Source organism: Limanda limanda, chromosome 20 (genome assembly GCF_963576545.1).
Source record: "Limanda limanda chromosome 20, fLimLim1.1, whole genome shotgun sequence".
NCBI classification, from domain to species: Eukaryota; Metazoa; Chordata; class Actinopteri; order Pleuronectiformes; family Pleuronectidae; genus Limanda; species Limanda limanda.
The window spans coordinates 274,137-292,500 of record NC_083655.1 but is presented as its reverse complement, the minus strand read 5'-3'; the positions used below and the strand labels follow the sequence as shown (position 1 = coordinate 292,500).

The following is an 18,364-nucleotide window of genomic DNA, read 5'->3' as shown; positions in this document are numbered from 1 at the left end:
GCTCTGATGAAGAACGTCCAGACGTCCATCGATGGCCACCACCTTCACCTACAGTGACCAACACACACCTTCAGGTTCTGCTGGTTCCACATGGTTCTACTCAGGAGAACCTGTGGGATTCCCCAGACCGGTAACGGTAGCGTTAAGTTGAGTTAGCGCGCTGACCTGCGAAAACTACCACTCACGCTGCTACTGTACTGTGCTGTATTACTACCACAAAAAAATACTACGTTTTATAAACGTTTATATATAATGTAGTAACTCCTGTTGTGTTGATCTGTTCAGTTCCATCAGCATGTGTGTGTCCTGTGTGTGTTCAGTGTGTGTCCTGTGTGTGTCCTGTGTGTGTCCTGTGCGTGTCCTGTGCGAGTCCTGTGCGAGTCCTGTGCGAGTCCTGTGCGTGTCCTGTGCGAGTCCTGTGCGTGTCCTGTGCGTGTCCTGTGCGTGTCCTGTGCGAGTCCTGTGCGAGTCCTGTGCGAGTCCTGTGCGTGTCCTGTGCGTGTCCTGTGCGTGTCCTGTGTGAGTCCTGTGTGTGTCCTGTGAGTGTCCTGTGAGTGTCCTGTGAGTGTCCTGTGTGTGTCCTGTGTGAGTCCTGTGTGAGTCCTGTGTGTGTCCTGTGTGTGTCCTGTAGAGGATCCTCACATGGACTGAGCTTCATCACGGATCACTAAGTTTCTGTTTAACTCTCGTTGAGTTAAGAACAGGAAGTTGAGTTAAGAACAGGAAGTTGAGTTAAGAACAGGAAGTGGATCCTTGTGAACATCTGTGATTGATTTTTACATTTCATTGAGCTGACGCTTTTATCCAGAGCGACTCACAACAAGTGCATCAACCCCGAGAAACAAGAGGAACCAAGAAAGTACAATTTCTTCAAAAAAAGCAAAACTACAAAGTGCTATAAGTACGTGAGATTTAAGTGCTACTAAATTGTTAGTTTAAATTTTTTGTTCAGGGTAAAGTTGTGTGTTTTTAGTTTGCGGCGGAAGATGTGTGGACTTTGTGTCCTGATGTCCACGTGGAGCTGGTTGTGTGTTTAACTCAATGTGAGGGGGGGCTGTAACATGTGACCATGTCCTGGATGTGGACCGGTCCGGACCGGATCCGGTTCCGGACCGGTACCGAGCAGCCACTGGAACCACATCTGATCTCTTTACTAAATAATATCAAATAAGTCAATATAAAAACATTTAAAACACAACCGTTAACAACACGCTCTTCACTCCGCTCACGTCAACAAGCTTCATCATCACAATGAAAATAGTTTGATTAAACAAACGTGTTTCTATCGAGGTTCGATTCACTTCCTGTTCCGCATCTGCGCGCGCAGACGCCACGAAACGAAGCTCGCGTTTTAAAACAGATTTTACCTGTTGAGAACTGACGTCAAATCCCAGGAACACCGGGGAGTCCCAGGGGTCCGCCATGACACAGAGAGAGGGGGGAGAGAGAGAGAGAGAGAGAGAGAGAGGCGAGCAGGGAGAGAGAGAGGGAGAGAGAGAGTCCCAGGGGTCCGCCATGACACAGAGAGGGGGGTGGGGAGAGAGAGGGGGGAGAGAGAGAGAGAGCCGAGCAGGGAGAGAGAGAGAGAGAGGGGATGATGCACTGACTCAGGCTGGAGTCAGTGCATCAAGAGCCACCACACACAGACGGATCCAGGACCTGGGCTACAGACACTCCTGAACCAGAGACCAGGTCAGAAGCGTGTGACCTGGTCCAAGGAGAAAAAGGACTGGACTGTTGCTCAGTGGTCCAAAGACCTCTGTTCAGATGAAAGTCACTTTCATTTGGAAAGGTCCCAGAGTCTGGAGGAGGAGTGGAGAGGCCCAGAATCCAAGGGGCTTGAAGTCCAGTGTGAAGCTTCCACAGTCGGTGATGGTTTGGGGAGGAGCCATGTCATCTGCTGGTTGTGGTCCACTGTGTTTCATCAAGTCCAATGTCAACGCAGCCGTCTACCAGGACACGTTAGAGCACTTCATGCTTCCTTTCACTGATTAGGTTTATGGAGAAGCTGATTTCACTTTCCTGCAGGACCTGGCACCTGGCCAGACTGCTGAAAGTACCAACACCTGGTTTAATGACCATGGTATCACTGACCCGTCTCCTACTTGTCTCCTCCTCGTCTCCTACTCGTCTCCTCCTCGTCTCCTCCTTGTCTCCTGGACTCCTCGTCTCCTACTCGTCTCCTGGACTCCTCGTCTCCTCCTCGTCTCCTGGACTCCTCGTCTCCTCAGTTATTTATTGTCTTTATATACAGTTACTTATTGTCTTTATATAAAGTTATTTATTGTCTTTATATAAATAACATTCAAACGTTTATTGGCTCAATCAAAAAGAAACTCAACATGAAAATGAATTTTATTTAAATAAAAGACAAAGTGCTTCTTCTTCTTCAACAGAAAATACAAACTTTCTCAAACATGAACTTTCTCTTTAAAAATAAGCAGATTTTTAAAAAAGAAAACACAAGTTGATCCTTTGATTTATCAAAAAGTAATAATATCTTCTTCCTCCTGAAGCTGCTTCATGTAACAAGTGCAGATTTGTCCAGTTTTAAAATAAATTTGCGTGATTCTCTCAGAAAGTTTTACATGAAATCAAACGAGGAGCAACAATCTGATCTGAGCCTTAAAACCAGATCTCTGTCAGAATGAAGCAGGAGAAACACACTGTTAGTGTGTGTCTGTGTGTGCGTCACAGGGTGTGTGTGTCTGTGTGTGCGTCCCCTCGGCTCAGGAAGCTCTTCATGGTGTCGATGAGCTGGCTCTCCTCCTCCAGCGTCAGGTCCAGGTAGTCCTCCTCGTGACGGGACAGGTCCTCCAGAACCTCACTCACCAGCTCCTCGTCCTCTGGAACAAAACATCATCATCCTTTGATCTGTTCCATTCAAACTCACTGAGGTCAAAGGTCACAGGACTCAAGTCAGTGCTGAACCAACAGCTGGTTTTACCTGGGGTGCTGGAGGAGGTGCTGGGCTCCTCTGTGGCGTGGGAGGAGGAGGTGCTGGGCTCCTCTGTGGCGGGGGAGGAGGGGGGGGAGAGGACACCCTGGTTGTCCAGCAGAAACTGAGCAGCTGATTGGACGTCTCCATCTGTCAGAGTGAGAGCTGCTTCAGACGCGTCCCTCTCGAAACCCAAGTACAACAACTGCAGAGACACACATGTCAGAGGTCAGAGGTCAGAGGTCATGGTTCTACCTTCACTTTAGAGTCTGACGTCCACTTCTGAGGTTTGTGTTTCTGGAACAGAAACTGAGACGCTGGAAATGAAGTCACTGATCACAAGTCTCTGTCCACACGTCACATGACCACACACACTGGTCATGTGGTCACCATGTCAACAGGAAGTAGATTGTGATCATTCTCTTCTCTGAGCGACAGCGAGGTGCAGCTGCTACTGACAGGAAGTGTTAGCGACGCTTTGTATTCAACGCTGGTAGTCGAGTCATGTGACTGATAAGGACCAATCAGGAAGAGAACATGGGCGGAGCCTGTGTGTCTCAGTGGAATCATTGGCTGTGAAACACTGACGTCTTCTGGAGACTGAGCTGACCAACCTGCTCCAGCTTCTCTGGACTCGCCGCCCCCCCCGCTCTGCTGTCATTGGTCGCCTGAGCAGCCTGGCTGGCGTCCTGGAGGATCTGGAGGCGGAACAGAATCAGTCCAGCATCACGAGGCAGAACATTCACACATGATGGTGAGATGTGACCATGAGGACACATCAGGTCGGCCCTTCATTTATTAATGTTATCAAAAGGTCTGCTCAGATGAGTGCAGACAGGAAGAGGAGGAGTCTCTGACCTCACAGGCCTTGTTCACGTCTCCGTCGGCGCGCTGCAGCGCCCGGGCGGCGTCTCTCCGGGAGTAGCCCAGCTCAGCCAGGGCGGAGATGTTCTCCATCCTCCTGCTCCTCTTCTGCCTCTCCCTCTCCTTCAGCTCCTCTCGCTCCTGAGGAACACACAGATTAGAAACAAAGAGAATCATCATGGATCCAAAGTCACACCAGCTCCAGAGCCCGAAGCCTCGACCTGTGAGCTCCAGGGTCAGGGGTCACCTGTCTGCGGTGGCTGATGTGGATGGCGGCCTCCTGCAGGTCGCCCTGGCAGGCTCGGAGTCCCAGTCGAGCTTCTCTCTCCGAGAAGCCCAGCTCCATCAGCTGAGCCATCTTCTCTGAGTCCAGACCCAGGTGACTGAACAGAGACTCCACCTGGAAACAGAGGATCAGACTCGTGGATGTTCTGATGTTCTGTGAAGCTCTCAGGCTGTGACTCAGCAAGTCTCCATCACACGCTCAACTCACTTTGCTCAGCTGCTGTCGCGCCTGAGTGTCGTTTCCTTCGATGTAGGAGAGGAGACTCTGGAGGAGGTACAACCGGAGAAACAACACCTCCTCTCTGCCTGTGTTACCCTGACGACACACACACACACACACACAGTCAAGCTATGACAAATCATCTCCTCTAGCCACACTGTGCTATCCCTTCGTTCCCTAGCAACGCTCCATGAGCAGATCCCTCTCAGGACCACACATCCCAGGATTCATTGCAGGCCAGTGATGGAGCTGCCGAGGAAGAGGAGTTGCTCCGAGGAGCTGAAGGTGATTCAGTCCATGTGGACCCTGATGTGTCCAATGATCAAACCACAAGCTTTTGATTCATGTGCAGTAGAAACCAGCCTCAGTTTCAAACCGGGAACAAACCAGTCAAACCGAAGGGCGGCGTCTCTCAGCGAGTCACCTTGATCATGAGCAGGCGCTCCTGCCGCTCGCCGTAGCACTGCAGGAAGCAGTCCTCCGCTCGCTGCAGGCGGCTGCGCCCGTCGTCCAGACACGCCAGCGCCTCCAGAGCTCGATAGCACCACACGATGTCCAGCTGGAGGACGGCGAAGTTATCCACTGAGCTGAGGAGGGCGGAGCCGCACACACTACACACGCACACACACACACACACAGACACACACACATTTGATTTGAGGAATGTTTGAACTGATTATTAGAGCTGTTGATTGGTTTGTCAGCTGTTGGGGGCGGGGCTACATGTGGAGAGTCATCTGTCAGGTTTGTCACTCACAGAAAGAATAGGCGGAGCCTGTGGCTTCTCACCTTTTTCCTTCTTTGTAATATTAGAGACATTTTGGAAATGATTTGTTCATGTTTGTAGAAATGTTTTGTTTAAGACTCAACTCCTGAAAACACTTCAGACTTCCTGTTTCTCACGTCTCCTCCAGACAATCAGAACTTCTCTACAGACGATGTCACACATGATGATGTCACACATGATGATGTCACACATGATGATGTCACACATGATGATGTCAGAGATGATGATGTCAGAGTGGTGTACCTGAACTGCTGGTCGGCCTGCAGCAGGTGACTGAGAGCGTCATCGTACTGTTTCCTCTTCATCAGAGAACGACCTTTCTCATGGAAACCCATGGCCAGGATCAGAGCCTGCACACACACACACAGACACACACACACAGACACACACAGACACACACAGACACACACAGTCACACACAGACACACACACACAGACACACACAGACACACACAGTCACACACAGACACACACAGACACACACACACACAGACACACACAGACACACACAGACACACACACACAGACACACACAGACACACACACACAGACGTGAAGTGTGTGTTTGTGTGTTCACTGAACAAAGTTTATTTATGACTCTCGAGTTAAGAACTATATCTATGAGACAAACTGTGAATATGAGACAATCAACTCTCCCTCACTGCAACAACCCGTCCCTGTGGATTCATGCTGCACAACATCAGGAGGACTCCTTCTCACGCAGAAGGTTCTAGTCAAGGATCTGGTCCAGGCTCTGGTCCAGAGTGTGGTCCAGGCTCTGGTCCAGAGTGTGGTCCAGGCTCTGGTCCAGGCTCTGGTCCAGGCCCTGGTCCAGTCCCTGGTCCAGGCTCTGGTCCAGGCTCTGGTCCAGAGTGTGGTCCAGGCTCTGGTCCAGAGTGTGGTCCAGGCTCTGGTCCAGGCTCTGGTCCAGGCTCTGGTCCAGAGTGTGGTCCAGGCTCTGGTCCAGGTTCTGGTCCAGGTTCTGGTCCAGGCCCTGGTCCAGAGTGTGGTCCAGGCTCTGGTCCAGAGTGTGGTCCAGGCCCTGGTCCAGAGTGTGGTCCAGGCTCTGGTCCAGAGTGTGTTCCAGGCCCTGGTCCAGAGTGTGGTCCAGGCTCTGGTCCAGGCCCTGGTCCAGGCCCTGGTCCAGGTTCTGGTCCAGGCTCTGGTCCAGGCCGTGGTCCAGGTTCTGGTCCAGGCTCTGGTCCAGGCCGTGGTCCAGGCCCTGGTCCAGGTTCTGGTCCAGGCCCTGGTCCAGGCTCTGGTCCAGGCTCTGGTCCAGGCTCTGGTCCAGGTTCTGGTCCAGGCCCTGGTCCAGGCCCTGGTCCAGGCTCTGGTCCAGGCTCTGGTCCAGGCTCTGGTCACCTCACACCTAGACTACCCCCCCCCCCCCCTCTGCAGCTCATCCAGGAACCAGCAGCTCCACTGGTCTTCAACCTGAGTTCACTCCTACGCTCCCTTCACTGGTTCCCAGTTGATCTGGTTGGTTCCTCATGGTTGATGCACTTCTTGTAAGTTACTCTGGATAAAAGCTTCAGCTCAATGAAATGTAAAGTATGGAGTGTGTACCTTCCTCTCCTTGTGCGGGATCTTCAGCGGGTTTCCCTTCTGGTCGGCGATCTCCAGGAACGGAACGTCATTGGAGACCTCGCTGCCGTCTGAGACCAGAACGGATCATCAAGGAGAGAGAGAGAGAGGATTATTTACTTAATATAGCAGAACCTTCTCTCAGATTAAAGGCAGCAGAACGTTCTCTCAGATTAAAGGCAGCAGAACGTTCTCTAAGATTAAAGGCAGCAGAACCTTCTCTCAGATTAAAGGCAGCAGAACGTTCTCTAAGATTAAAGGCAGCAGAACCTTCTCTCAGATTAAAGGCAGCAGAACCTTCTCTAAGATTAAAGGCAGCAGAACCTTCTCTCAGATTAAAGGCAGCAGAACGTTCTCTCAGATTAAAGGCAGCAGAACGTTCTCTCAGATTGACGCAGCAGAACCTTCTCTCAGATTAAAGGCAGCAGAACGTTCTCTAAGATTAAAGGCAGCAGAACGTTCTCTCAGATTGACGCAGCAGAACCTTCTCTCAGATTAAAGGCAGCAGAACCTTCTCTCAGATTAAAGGCAGCAGAACATTCTCTCAGATTAAAGGAAGCAGAACGTTCTCTCAGATTAAAGGCAGCAGAACGTTCTCTCAGATTAAACGCAGCAGAACCTTCTCTCAGATTAAAGACAGCAGAACGTTCTCTCAGATTAAACGCAGCAGAACCTTCTCTCAGATTAAAGGCAGCAGAACGTTCTCTCAGATTGACTCAGCAGAACCTTCTCTCAGATTAAAGGCAGCAGAACCTTCTCTCAGATTAAAGGCAGCAGAACGTTCTCTCAGATTAAAGGCAGCAGAACCTTCTCTCAGATTGACGCAGCAGAACCTTCTCTCAGATTAAAGGCAGCAGAACCTTCTCTCAGATTGACGCAGCAGAACCTTCTCTCAGATTAAACGCAGCAGGCAGCAGAACGTTCTCTCAGATTAAAGGCAGCAGAACGTTCTCTCAGATTAAAGGCAGCAGAACGTTCTCTCAGATTAAAGGCAGCAGAACGTTCTCTCAGATTAAAGGCAGCAGAACCTTCTCTCAGATTGACGCACCTCTCTCGGACAGGATCTGGAAGCCCTTCTGCGTCCTCTGGAGGTTCTCGCTCTGCTGCTTCTTCCTCTGCTCCTCTTCACTCATCAGCTGCTTCAGCTCGGTGTCGCTCACCTTCAGAACCATCACTTTGCTGTGGTTCTTCACGCCCTGCTCGTCCAGGCGCTCGTCTGACGGGACACACACACACATTGATGAGCTTCACTCATTTTTATATTTTCAGCAACAATATTCAACATCTAAGAGATTTGTGTAATGTTGCTGATGATGCTGGAAATGTGCAACAGTTTTTTTTTTTTTTTTATGGGATGAAAGATGGTATGGATCTTTACTCACGTGGAATCAGAGTTCTACCGTTCAGGATCAGTTTGATGTGTCGGAGGTCGAACTCTTGGTCGATTCTATGACAGAGAAACAAACACACTCAGCACAGCTTCACACTGTGTGTGTGTGTGTTGGTGTGTGTTTGTGTGTGTGTGTGTGTGTGTGTTTGTGTACCTGTCCACCACCTCCTGGACACACACGTCCAGCCTTGTCTCCAGGTAGTTCTTCTTTGACTTTGGATTTTGAAAACAAACACACATTTTACAGAACGTGTTTTGGACAATAAAGATTCACATGTTTGAATGAAGAGGTTTAAGGAGTTTTTAGCTGCTGTGAGTGTTGGATTGAGTTTTGTAACTGATAAGAACCAATCAGGAAGAGAACATTGTTTACAAAGTCTCAGTTTCTGTTCAGACTATAACACAAGTTCCTGATCTCCATGTGGAACGGGCCCTGCTCTCTGACTGAGAGGCTGGAGAACCCAGTGGTACCTTCCTGCTGCTCCGGGGCAGCAGCAGCTCCAGTGAGGCCACGTGTGTCTCCCTGAACATCTGGTTCCCTCTGCTCCTCTTCACTGCCTGCACTCGGATGGACTCCAGAGCCCCCCCCACCTCCGACACCGGCAGGAACAGCAGGGCGGCCAACCGCTCCGCCAGCTCCTGCTGGAAAGAAAAATCACCATGATCATTTATAACACTGTCAACTCTGATATAGAAAATATAATATATTGTTTAACTGTTGTTCTATTTATTGTTTTTTTCTATTTATGTATGTTTTTTTATTTTCAATAACAAAGCTTCCAATGTTTCCATTGTATTTTGATGGATAACATCCGTTTTTATCTGTTAGGATTTTGATATTTATTAACTTTGAATTTATATAAATAGTGTTGCTCTTAACGATACCTTTTAATAATTCCTTTAATGGATGAATTGCTGTGTTTATGTAGCGTGTGACTGTGAGTCTCCAGGGACCTGAAGGTGCTGCGGCTCCTCCTCCTCCTCCTCCTCCACCGTGTACGGAGGGTTCCACAGCTGGATCTTCTCCTGCTTCAGAAGGTTCTTCAGCTTCGCCTCCGTGTTCTGCTCCGCCATCGTGTCTGCAGAGGAGAGGACAGGAGAGGAGAGGAGGAGGAGAGGAGGTGGAGAGGAGGTGGAGAGGGGAGGAGGTGGAGAGGAGAGGAGGAGAAGAGAGGAGGAGAAGAGAGGAGGAGAGGAGGTGGAGAGGGGAGGAGGTGGAGAGGAGGTGGAGTGGAGAGGAGAGGAGGTGGAGTGGAGGAGAGAGGAGGTGGAGTGGAGAGGAGGTGGAGAGGAGAGGAGGTGGAGTGGAGGAGAGAGGAGGTGGAGGTGGAGTGGAGGAGAGAGGAGGTGGAGAGGGGAGGAGAGGAGAGGAGGTGGAGAGGAGGTGGAGGTGGAGTGGAGGAGAAGAGAGGAGAGGAGAGGAGGTGGAGAGGAGGTGGAGAGGAGGAGAAGAGAGGAGGAGAGGAGAGGAGGTGGAGAGGGGAGGAGGTGGAGAGGAGAGAGGAGGAGGAGGAGGAGAAGAGGAGGTGGAGAGGAGAGGAGAGGAGGAGGTGGAGAGGAGAGGAGAGGAGGAGAAGAGAGGAGGAGGGGAGAGGAGGTGGAGAGGGGAGGAGGTAGAGAGGAGAGAGGAGGAGGAGAAGAGGAGGTGGAGAGGAGAGGAGGAGAAGAGGAGGTGGAGAGGAGAGGAGAGGAGGAGAAGAGGAGGAGAAGAGGAGGTGGAGAGGAGAGGACAGGAGGAGGAGAGGAGGAGAAGAGGAGGTGGAGAGGAGAGGAGAGGAGGTGAAGGTTGTTGATCAAATCCTCCTCAGAGAAGAACATTGGATTTTTCTACGACTAAAGACTCAAAGAAACATGTTGACTATAAAAAAAATGTATTGTTTTAAAAGATGATAGAAAAAACAAAATCATAAGTAAAATCGTACACACATTATTATTATGTTGTTATTATACTTTATTCAAATATAAGTACTTTATCATTACTTGTTTACTGATGAGAAATCAGCATTTTAATATTTTACTTTGATGTTTAAAGAAGCTGAAACTATGAAAAAAGTCAAAACTTTACAATGAATTCATAATAATCAGTTTAAAATAAAATAAATCAAATCAAATCGAATCAAAGCCTTTTAAATTAAAAAATACTCCATAACACTCATTAATGTAACGCAGCTGAGTGTTACTGAGTAAAATTAGAATTATTTAGAGGGTGAAAGGTGGCAGATGCATGATGGGAAATGTAGGAGTCACTGTTGTAAACAGATGTTCCGTGAAGGCACCACAGCGCTTCAGATGCACCGTGAGACGTTCACGGTCTGAGTTAATGTTACGTTCACAGGAGCATCCGCTCAGAAACGTTAATACACCGAGCCACGGTGACGTTCATGACGTAGACAGTGAACGTCACGTTTGATTCACGACATGAACAACAACACGAACACGCAGTTCGTGTCTAAACGACGCAGTTCCTGTTCGCTCCGGACAAAGATGGCGTCTGTTTGTTTTTCTGTGACTTACCTCCGTTCAGCACGAGACCGCTAACATCTGGCGATGTAAACTAAAACATAAACATCTGTGCGAACATAGAACATAGAACATAGAGCATGTATGAATCCACAGTCCGTGGTGAGGAGCCGCCGTCACCGTCACGTCTCCAGCTCGAGACTGTGGACCGACGTGGTGACGTCAGGAGGAGGTCTCGCGTTTCGTCATCCATCTTACGTAATATATGTCAAGCGTTCCCTTCACACCTGGTATCAACATGGTGTGTGCGTGTGTGTGTGCGTGTGTGTCGCTTATCTGATCTGAGTGCACACCTGAACTTAGAGCTGCCAACTTGTGATTGGATCCCAGAACCACATGTTCATTTCTTGTGACGTGTCGCTGTGCTCAGTACGGAGTAACGTCTGCGTTACTCGGGACGTTACTCCGACTCTGACTGTGCTGCTGGAATTTACCGAGACTTCCTGTCGACTGAGAACACGTGACTTTCATCTGCATCTGCGTCATCACGTGACTTTCATCTGCGTCATCACGTGACTTTGATCTGCAGCTGCGTCATCACGTGACTTTGATCTGCAGCTGCGTCATCACGTGACTTTGATCTGCAGCTGCGTCATCACTTGACTTTGATCTGTGTTTACATCCAGTCTGTGGTGTTTACCAGAGGGGAAGCACCCGGATGAGACCGCTGATAGGCCTGTTTGCGTGTCACTCAAAGTGCAGTCAGCCAATCAGAGGAGGGGCTCAGGAGGCAGGTCCACAGAGGACATGGACAGAGGACATGGACACACTGTAAACCACTGACACATCCTCCTAGGGACCAACACCTGCCACTCAGTCCCAGAGGGGGGGGCAGTACGGCCCTTCAAATAAACAGGGATCATTTCAGAATACCCAGTTAATATCAGAATCAGGTTTTATTGGCCCAGTAAGTTTACACAAACAAGGAATGTGACAAGTGTCTCTCAGTGTGCTGGCACAGAATACACATCACAAAACAAAACAATACAAACAGTACCATGGTCTAGGAAAAAAAAAGAAAAGAAGTGCAGGGATAAATATTAAGCAGTATGATACAGTAGGTGTGAAGTAAATAAATATAATTAAATATAATTATAATAAAATATAATTCCTGGAGTAATTTTACAGTGGTTATTATACAGATCCAGGGTTATTGCCCAGTGCCACAGTGGGTTGGCTGTTCAGAAGTGAGACGGAAAGGGGGAAGAAACTGTTTTTGAGTCTGGAGGTTTTGGTGAACAGAGACCTGTAGCGCCTCCCAGAGGGGAGGAGATGAAACAGGTTGTTTCCAGGGTGTGAGGGGTCTACAATGATCTTTCCTGCCTGTTTCCTGACTCTGGAACTGTACAGTTCTTTCTTGGATGGTGGGCAGGTTGGCACCAGTATATACAAGTTGATATCTGGTTAATATCCAGTATATGCCCAACCAATACCCAGTTAATATCCAGTATATACCCAGTTAATATCTGGTTAATTTCCATTATATACCATTTAATATCTAGTTAATATCCATATTATACCTAGTTAATATCCAGTATATACCCAGTTTATACCCAGTTAATATCCAGTTTATACCCAGCTAATATCCAGTTTATACCCAGTTTATACCCAGTTAATATCTAGTTAATATCCATATTATACCTAGTTAATATCCAGTATATACCCAGTTTATACCCAGTTAATATCCAGTTAATACCCAGTTAATATCCAGTATATACCCAGTTTATACCCAGTGTCATACCCAGTTAATATCCAGTGTCATACCCAGTTAATATCCAGTTCATACCCAGTTCATATCCAGTTAATACCCAGTTAATACCCAGTTTATATCCAGTTAATACCCAGTTAATATCCAGTTTATACCCAGTTCATATCCAGTTCATACCCAGTTTATACCCAGTTTATATCCAGTTTATACCCAGTTAATATCCAGTTCATACCCAGTTTATACCCAGTTTATACCCAGTTTATACCCAGTTAATACCCAGTTAATATCCAGTTTATACCCAGTTAATATCCAGTTTATACCCAGTTAATATCCAGTTTATACCCAGTTTATACCCAGTTAATATCTAGTTAATATCCATATTATACCTAGTTAATACCCAGTTTATATCCAGTTCATACCCAGTTCATACCCAGTTCATATCCAGTTTATACCCAGTTAATATCCAGTTCATACCCAGTTCATATCCAGTTCATACCCAGTTTATACCCAGTTTATATCCAGTTCATACCCAGTTTAAATCCAGTTTATATCCAGTTTATACCCAGTTAATACCCAGTTCATATCCAGTTTATACCCAGTTAATATCCAGTTTATACCCAGTTAATATCCAGTATATACCCAGTTTATACCCAGTTAATATCCAGTTAATACCCAGTTAATATCCAGTATATACCCAGTTTATATCCAGTATATACCCAGTTTATACCCAGTGTCATACCCAGTTAATATCCAGTTAATACCCAGTTCATGTCCAGTTAATATCCAGTTTAAACCCAGTTTATACCCAGTTAATATCTAGTTAATATCCATATTATACCTAGTTAATATCCAGTATATACCCAGTTTATACCCAGTTAATATCCAGTTAATACCCAGTTAATATCCAGTATATACCCAGTTTATATCCAGTTCATATCCAGTTAATACCCAGTTAATATCCAGTTTATACCCAGTTAATATCCAGTTCATACCCAGTTAATATCCAGTTTATATCCAGTTCATGTCCAGTTAATGTCCAGTTTATACCCAGTAAATACCCAGTTAATATCCAGTTTATACCCAGTTAATATCCAGTTTATACCCAGTTAATATCCAGTATATACCCAGTTTATACCCAGTTAATATCCAGTTAATACCCAGTTAATATCCAGTATATACCCAGTTTATACCCAGTGTCATACCCAGTTAATATCCAGTTTATACCCAGTTCATGTCCAGTTAATATCCAGTCTATACCCAGTTTATACCCAGTTAATATCTAGTTAATATCCAGTTTATACCCAGTTAATATCCAGTTTATACCCAGTTAATATCCAGTATATACCCAGTTTATACCCAGTTAATATCCAGTTAATACCCAGTTAATATCCAGTATATACCCAGTTTATATCCAGTTCATATCCAGTTAATACCCAGTTAATATCCAGTTTATACCCAGTTAATATCCAGTTCATACCCAGTTAATATCCAGTTTATACCCAGTTCATGTCCAGTTAATGTCCAGTTTATACCCAGTAAATACCCAGTTAATATCCAGTTTATACCCAGTTAATATCCAGTTTATACCCAGTTAATATCCAGTATATACCAAGTTTATTCCCAGTTAATATCCAGTTAATACCCAGTTAATATCCAGTATATACCCAGTTTATACCCAGTGTCATACCCAGTTAATATCCAGTTTATACCCAGTTCATGTCCAGTTAATATCCAGTTTATACCCAGTTTATACCCAGTTAATATCTAGTTAATATCCAGTATATACCCAGTTAATATCCAGTTAATACCCAGTTAATATCCAGTTTATACCCAGTTAATATCCAGTTCATACCCAGTTAATATCCAGTTTATACCCAGTTCATGTCCAGTTAATATCCAGTTTATACCCAGTTCATGTCCAGTTAATATCCAGTATATACCCAGTTTATACCCAGTTAATATCCAGTTAATACCCAGTTAATATCCAGTATATACCCAGTTTATATCCAGTTCATATCCAGTTAATACCCAGTTAATATCCAGTTTATACCCAGTTAATATCCAGTTCATACCCAGTTAATATCCAGTTTATACCCAGTTCATGTCCAGTTAATGTCCAGTTTATACCCAGTTTATACCCAGTTAATATCCAGTTAATACCCAGTTAATATCCAGTTTATACCCAGTTTATACCCAGTTAATATCTAGTTAATATCCATATTATACCTAGTTAATACCCAGTTTATATCCAGTTCATACCCAGTTCATACCCAGTTCATATCCAGTTTATACCCAGTTAATATCCAGTTCATACCCAGTTCATATCCAGTTCATACCCAGTTTATACCCAGTTTATATCCAGTTCATACCCAGTTTAAATCCAGTTTATATCCAGTTTATACCCAGTTAATACCCAGTTCATATCCAGTTTATACCCAGTTAATATCCAGTTTATACCCAGTTAATATCCAGTATATACCCAGTTTATACCCAGTTAATATCCAGTTAATACCCAGTTAATATCCAGTATATACCCAGTTTATATCCAGTATATACCCAGTTTATACCCAGTGTCATACCCAGTTAATATCCAGTTAATACCCAGTTCATGTCCAGTTAATATCCAGTTTAAACCCAGTTTATACCCAGTTAATATCTAGTTAATATCCATATTATACCTAGTTAATATCCAGTATATACCCAGTTTATACCCAGTTAATATCCAGTTAATACCCAGTTAATATCCAGTATATACCCAGTTTATTCCCAGTTAATATCCAGTTAATACCCAGTTAATATCCAGTATATACCCAGTTTATACCCAGTGTCATACCCAGTTAATATCCAGTTTATACCCAGTTCATGTCCAGTTAATATCCAGTTTAAACCCAGTTTATACCCAGTTAATATCTAGTTAATATCCATATTATACCTAGTTAATATCCAGTATATACCCAGTTTATACCCAGTTAATATCCAGTTTATACCCAGTTAATATCCAGTATATACCAAGTTTATTCCCAGTTAATATCCAGTTAATACCCAGTTAATATCCAGTATATACCCAGTTTATACCCAGTGTCATACCCAGTTAATATCCAGTTTATACCCAGTTCATGTCCAGTTAATATCCAGTTTATACCCAGTTTATACCCAGTTAATATCTAGTTAATATCCAGTATATACCCAGTTAATATCCAGTTAATACCCAGTTAATATCCAGTTTATACCCAGTTAATATCCAGTTCATACCCAGTTAATATCCAGTTTATACCCAGTTCATGTCCAGTTAATATCCAGTTTATACCCAGTTCATGTCCAGTTAATATCCAGTATATACCCAGTTTATACCCAGTTAATATCCAGTTAATACCCAGTTAATATCCAGTATATACCCAGTTTATATCCAGTTCATATCCAGTTAATACCCAGTTAATATCCAGTTTATACCCAGTTAATATCCAGTTCATACCCAGTTAATATCCAGTTTATACCCAGTTCATGTCCAGTTAATGTCCAGTTTATACCCAGTTTATACCCAGTTAATATCCAGTTAATACCCAGTTAATATCCAGTTTATACCCAGTTTATACCCAGTTAATATCTAGTTAATATCCATATTATACCTAGTTAATACCCAGTTTATATCCAGTTCATACCCAGTTCATACCCAGTTCATATCCAGTTTATACCCAGTTAATATCCAGTTTATACCCGGTTAATATCCAGTTCATACCCAGTTAATATCCAGTTTATACCCAGTTCATGTCCAGTTAATGTCCAGTTTATACCCAGTAAATACCCAGTTAATATCCAGTTTATACCCAGTTAATATCCAGTTTATACCCAGTTAATATCCAGTATATACCCAGTTTATACCCAGTTAATATCCAGTTAATACCCAGTTAATATCCAGTATATACCCAGTTTATACCCAGTGTCATACCCAGTTAATATCCAGTTTATACCCAGTTCATGTCCAGTTAATATCCAGTTTATACCCAGTTTATACCCAGTTAATATCTAGTTAATATCCAGTTTATACCCAGTTAATATCCAGTTTATACCCAGTTAATATCCAGTATATACCCAGTTTATACCCAGTTTATATCCAGTTCATACCCAGTTTAAATCCAGTTTATATCCAGTTTATACCCAGTTAATACCCAGTTCATATCCAGTTTATACCCAGTTAATATCCAGTTTATACCCAGTTAATATCCAGTATATACCCAGTTTATACCCAGTTAATATCCAGTTAATACCCAGTTAATATCCAGTATATACCCAGTTTATATCCAGTATATACCCAGTTTATACCCAGTGTCATACCCAGTTAATATCCAGTTAATACCCAGTTCATGTCCAGTTAATATCCAGTTTAAACCCAGTTTATACCCAGTTAATATCTAGTTAATATCCATATTATACCTAGTTAATATCCAGTATATACCCAGTTTATACCCAGTTAATATCCAGTTAATACCCAGTTAATATCCAGTATATACCCAGTTTATTCCCAGTTAATATCCAGTTAATACCCAGTTAATATCCAGTATATACCCAGTTTATACCCAGTGTCATACCCAGTTAATATCCAGTTTATACCCAGTTCATGTCCAGTTAATATCCAGTTTAAACCCAGTTTATACCCAGTTAATATCTAGTTAATATCCATATTATACCTAGTTAATATCCAGTATATACCCAGTTTATACCCAGTTAATATCCAGTTTATACCCAGTTAATATCCAGTATATACCAAGTTTATTCCCAGTTAATATCCAGTTAATACCCAGTTAATATCCAGTATATACCCAGTTTATACCCAGTGTCATACCCAGTTAATATCCAGTTTATACCCAGTTCATGTCCAGTTAATATCCAGTTTATACCCAGTTTATACCCAGTTAATATCTAGTTAATATCCAGTATATACCCAGTTAATATCCAGTTAATACCCAGTTAATATCCAGTTTATACCCAGTTAATATCCAGTTCATACCCAGTTAATATCCAGTTTATACCCAGTTCATGTCCAGTTAATATCCAGTTTATACCCAGTTCATGTCCAGTTAATATCCAGTATATACCCAGTTTATACCCAGTTAATATCCAGTTAATACCCAGTTAATATCCAGTATATACCCAGTTTATATCCAGTTCATATCCAGTTAATACCCAGTTAATATCCAGTTTATACCCAGTTAATATCCAGTTCATACCCAGTTAATATCCAGTTTATACCCAGTTCATGTCCAGTTAATGTCCAGTTTATACCCAGTTTATACCCAGTTAATATCCAGTTAATACCCAGTTAATATCCAGTTTATACCCAGTTTATACCCAGTTAATATCTAGTTAATATCCATATTATACCTAGTTAATACCCAGTTTATATCCAGTTCATACCCAGTTCATACCCAGTTCATATCCAGTTTATACCCAGTTAATATCCAGTTTATACCCGGTTAATATCCAGTTCATACCCAGTTAATATCCAGTTTATACCCAGTTCATGTCCAGTTAATGTCCAGTTTATACCCAGTAAATACCCAGTTAATATCCAGTTTATACCCAGTTAATATCCAGTTTATACCCAGTTAATATCCAGTATATACCCAGTTTATACCCAGTTAATATCCAGTTAATACCCAGTTAATATCCAGTATATACCCAGTTTATACCCAGTGTCATACCCAGTTAATATCCAGTTTATACCCAGTTCATGTCCAGTTAATATCCAGTTTATACCCAGTTTATACCCAGTTAATATCTAGTTAATATCCAGTTTATACCCAGTTAATATCCAGTTTATACCCAGTTAATATCCAGTATATACCCAGTTTATACCCAGTTAATATCCAGTTAATACCCAGTTAATATCCAGTATATACCCAGTTTATATCCAGTTCATATCCAGTTAATACCCAGTTTATACCCAGTTAATATCTAGTTAATATCCAGTATATACCCAGTTAATATCCAGTTAATACCCAGTTAATATCCAGTTTATACCCAGTTAATATCCAGTTCATACCCAGTTAATATCCAGTTTATACCCAGTT

At 43.8% G+C, this 18,364-nt stretch overlaps 2 protein-coding genes across 5 annotated transcripts in view; both read right to left on the bottom strand.

Moving 5' to 3' along the window:
* The window catches only part of xylb (xylulokinase homolog (H. influenzae)), a 9,501-nt gene extending 7,976 nt beyond the window's left edge, over positions 1-1,525 (bottom strand). For both annotated transcript variants that reach the window (XM_061093500.1, XM_061093501.1), the window contains exons 1-2: positions 1,368-1,525; positions 1-48 (exon numbers count right to left, since the gene is read on the bottom strand). The exon at positions 1-48 is cut by the window's left edge and continues 35 nt beyond it. In XM_061093500.1, coding sequence (XP_060949483.1) covers positions 1-48; positions 1,368-1,517 — 198 coding nt within the window. In that variant the 5' untranslated portion in view covers positions 1,518-1,525. The remainder of the gene's footprint in view (positions 49-1,367) is intronic.
* Positions 1,526-2,337: 812 nt separating this feature from the next.
* nub1 (negative regulator of ubiquitin-like proteins 1) lies at positions 2,338-11,042 on the bottom strand. 3 transcript variants are annotated; one of them, XM_061093497.1, is made up of 15 exons: positions 10,882-11,042; positions 9,023-9,147; positions 8,540-8,710; positions 8,223-8,281; positions 8,061-8,125; positions 7,727-7,894; positions 6,661-6,749; positions 5,338-5,444; positions 4,732-4,918; positions 4,296-4,403; positions 4,050-4,202; positions 3,797-3,943; positions 3,553-3,636; positions 2,948-3,143; positions 2,338-2,846 (listed from the first exon to the last, which is right to left on the bottom strand). In XM_061093497.1, the coding sequence occupies exons 2-15, from the start codon at positions 9,140-9,142 to the stop codon at positions 2,692-2,694; spliced, it is 1,809 nt and encodes a 602-aa protein (XP_060949480.1). In that variant the 5' UTR covers positions 9,143-9,147; positions 10,882-11,042; the 3' UTR covers positions 2,338-2,691. The 3 variants fall into 3 exon arrangements, with proteins under 3 accessions (XP_060949480.1, XP_060949479.1, XP_060949482.1); XM_061093496.1 differs by lacking the exon at positions 10,882-11,042 and adding an exon at positions 10,583-10,836; XM_061093499.1 differs by lacking the exon at positions 10,882-11,042 and adding an exon at positions 10,583-10,836 and having other exon boundaries at positions 8,540-8,707.
* Positions 11,043-18,364: the final 7,322 nt, after the last annotated feature.

Coding starts and splice junctions, on each gene's coding strand:
- nub1 (XM_061093497.1), bottom strand. CDS start 9,142: ATGGCGGAGCAGAACACGGAGGCGAAGCTGAAGAACCTTCTGAAGCAG. Junction 7,895..8,060: donor CGGTAGAACTCTGATTCCAC/GTGAGTAAAGAT, acceptor GTGTCCCGTCAG/ACGAGCGCCTGGACGAGCAG. Junction 3,144..3,552: donor GTCCAGAGAAGCTGGAGCAG/GTTGGTCAGCTC, acceptor GTGTCTCTGCAG/TTGTTGTACTTGGGTTTCGA.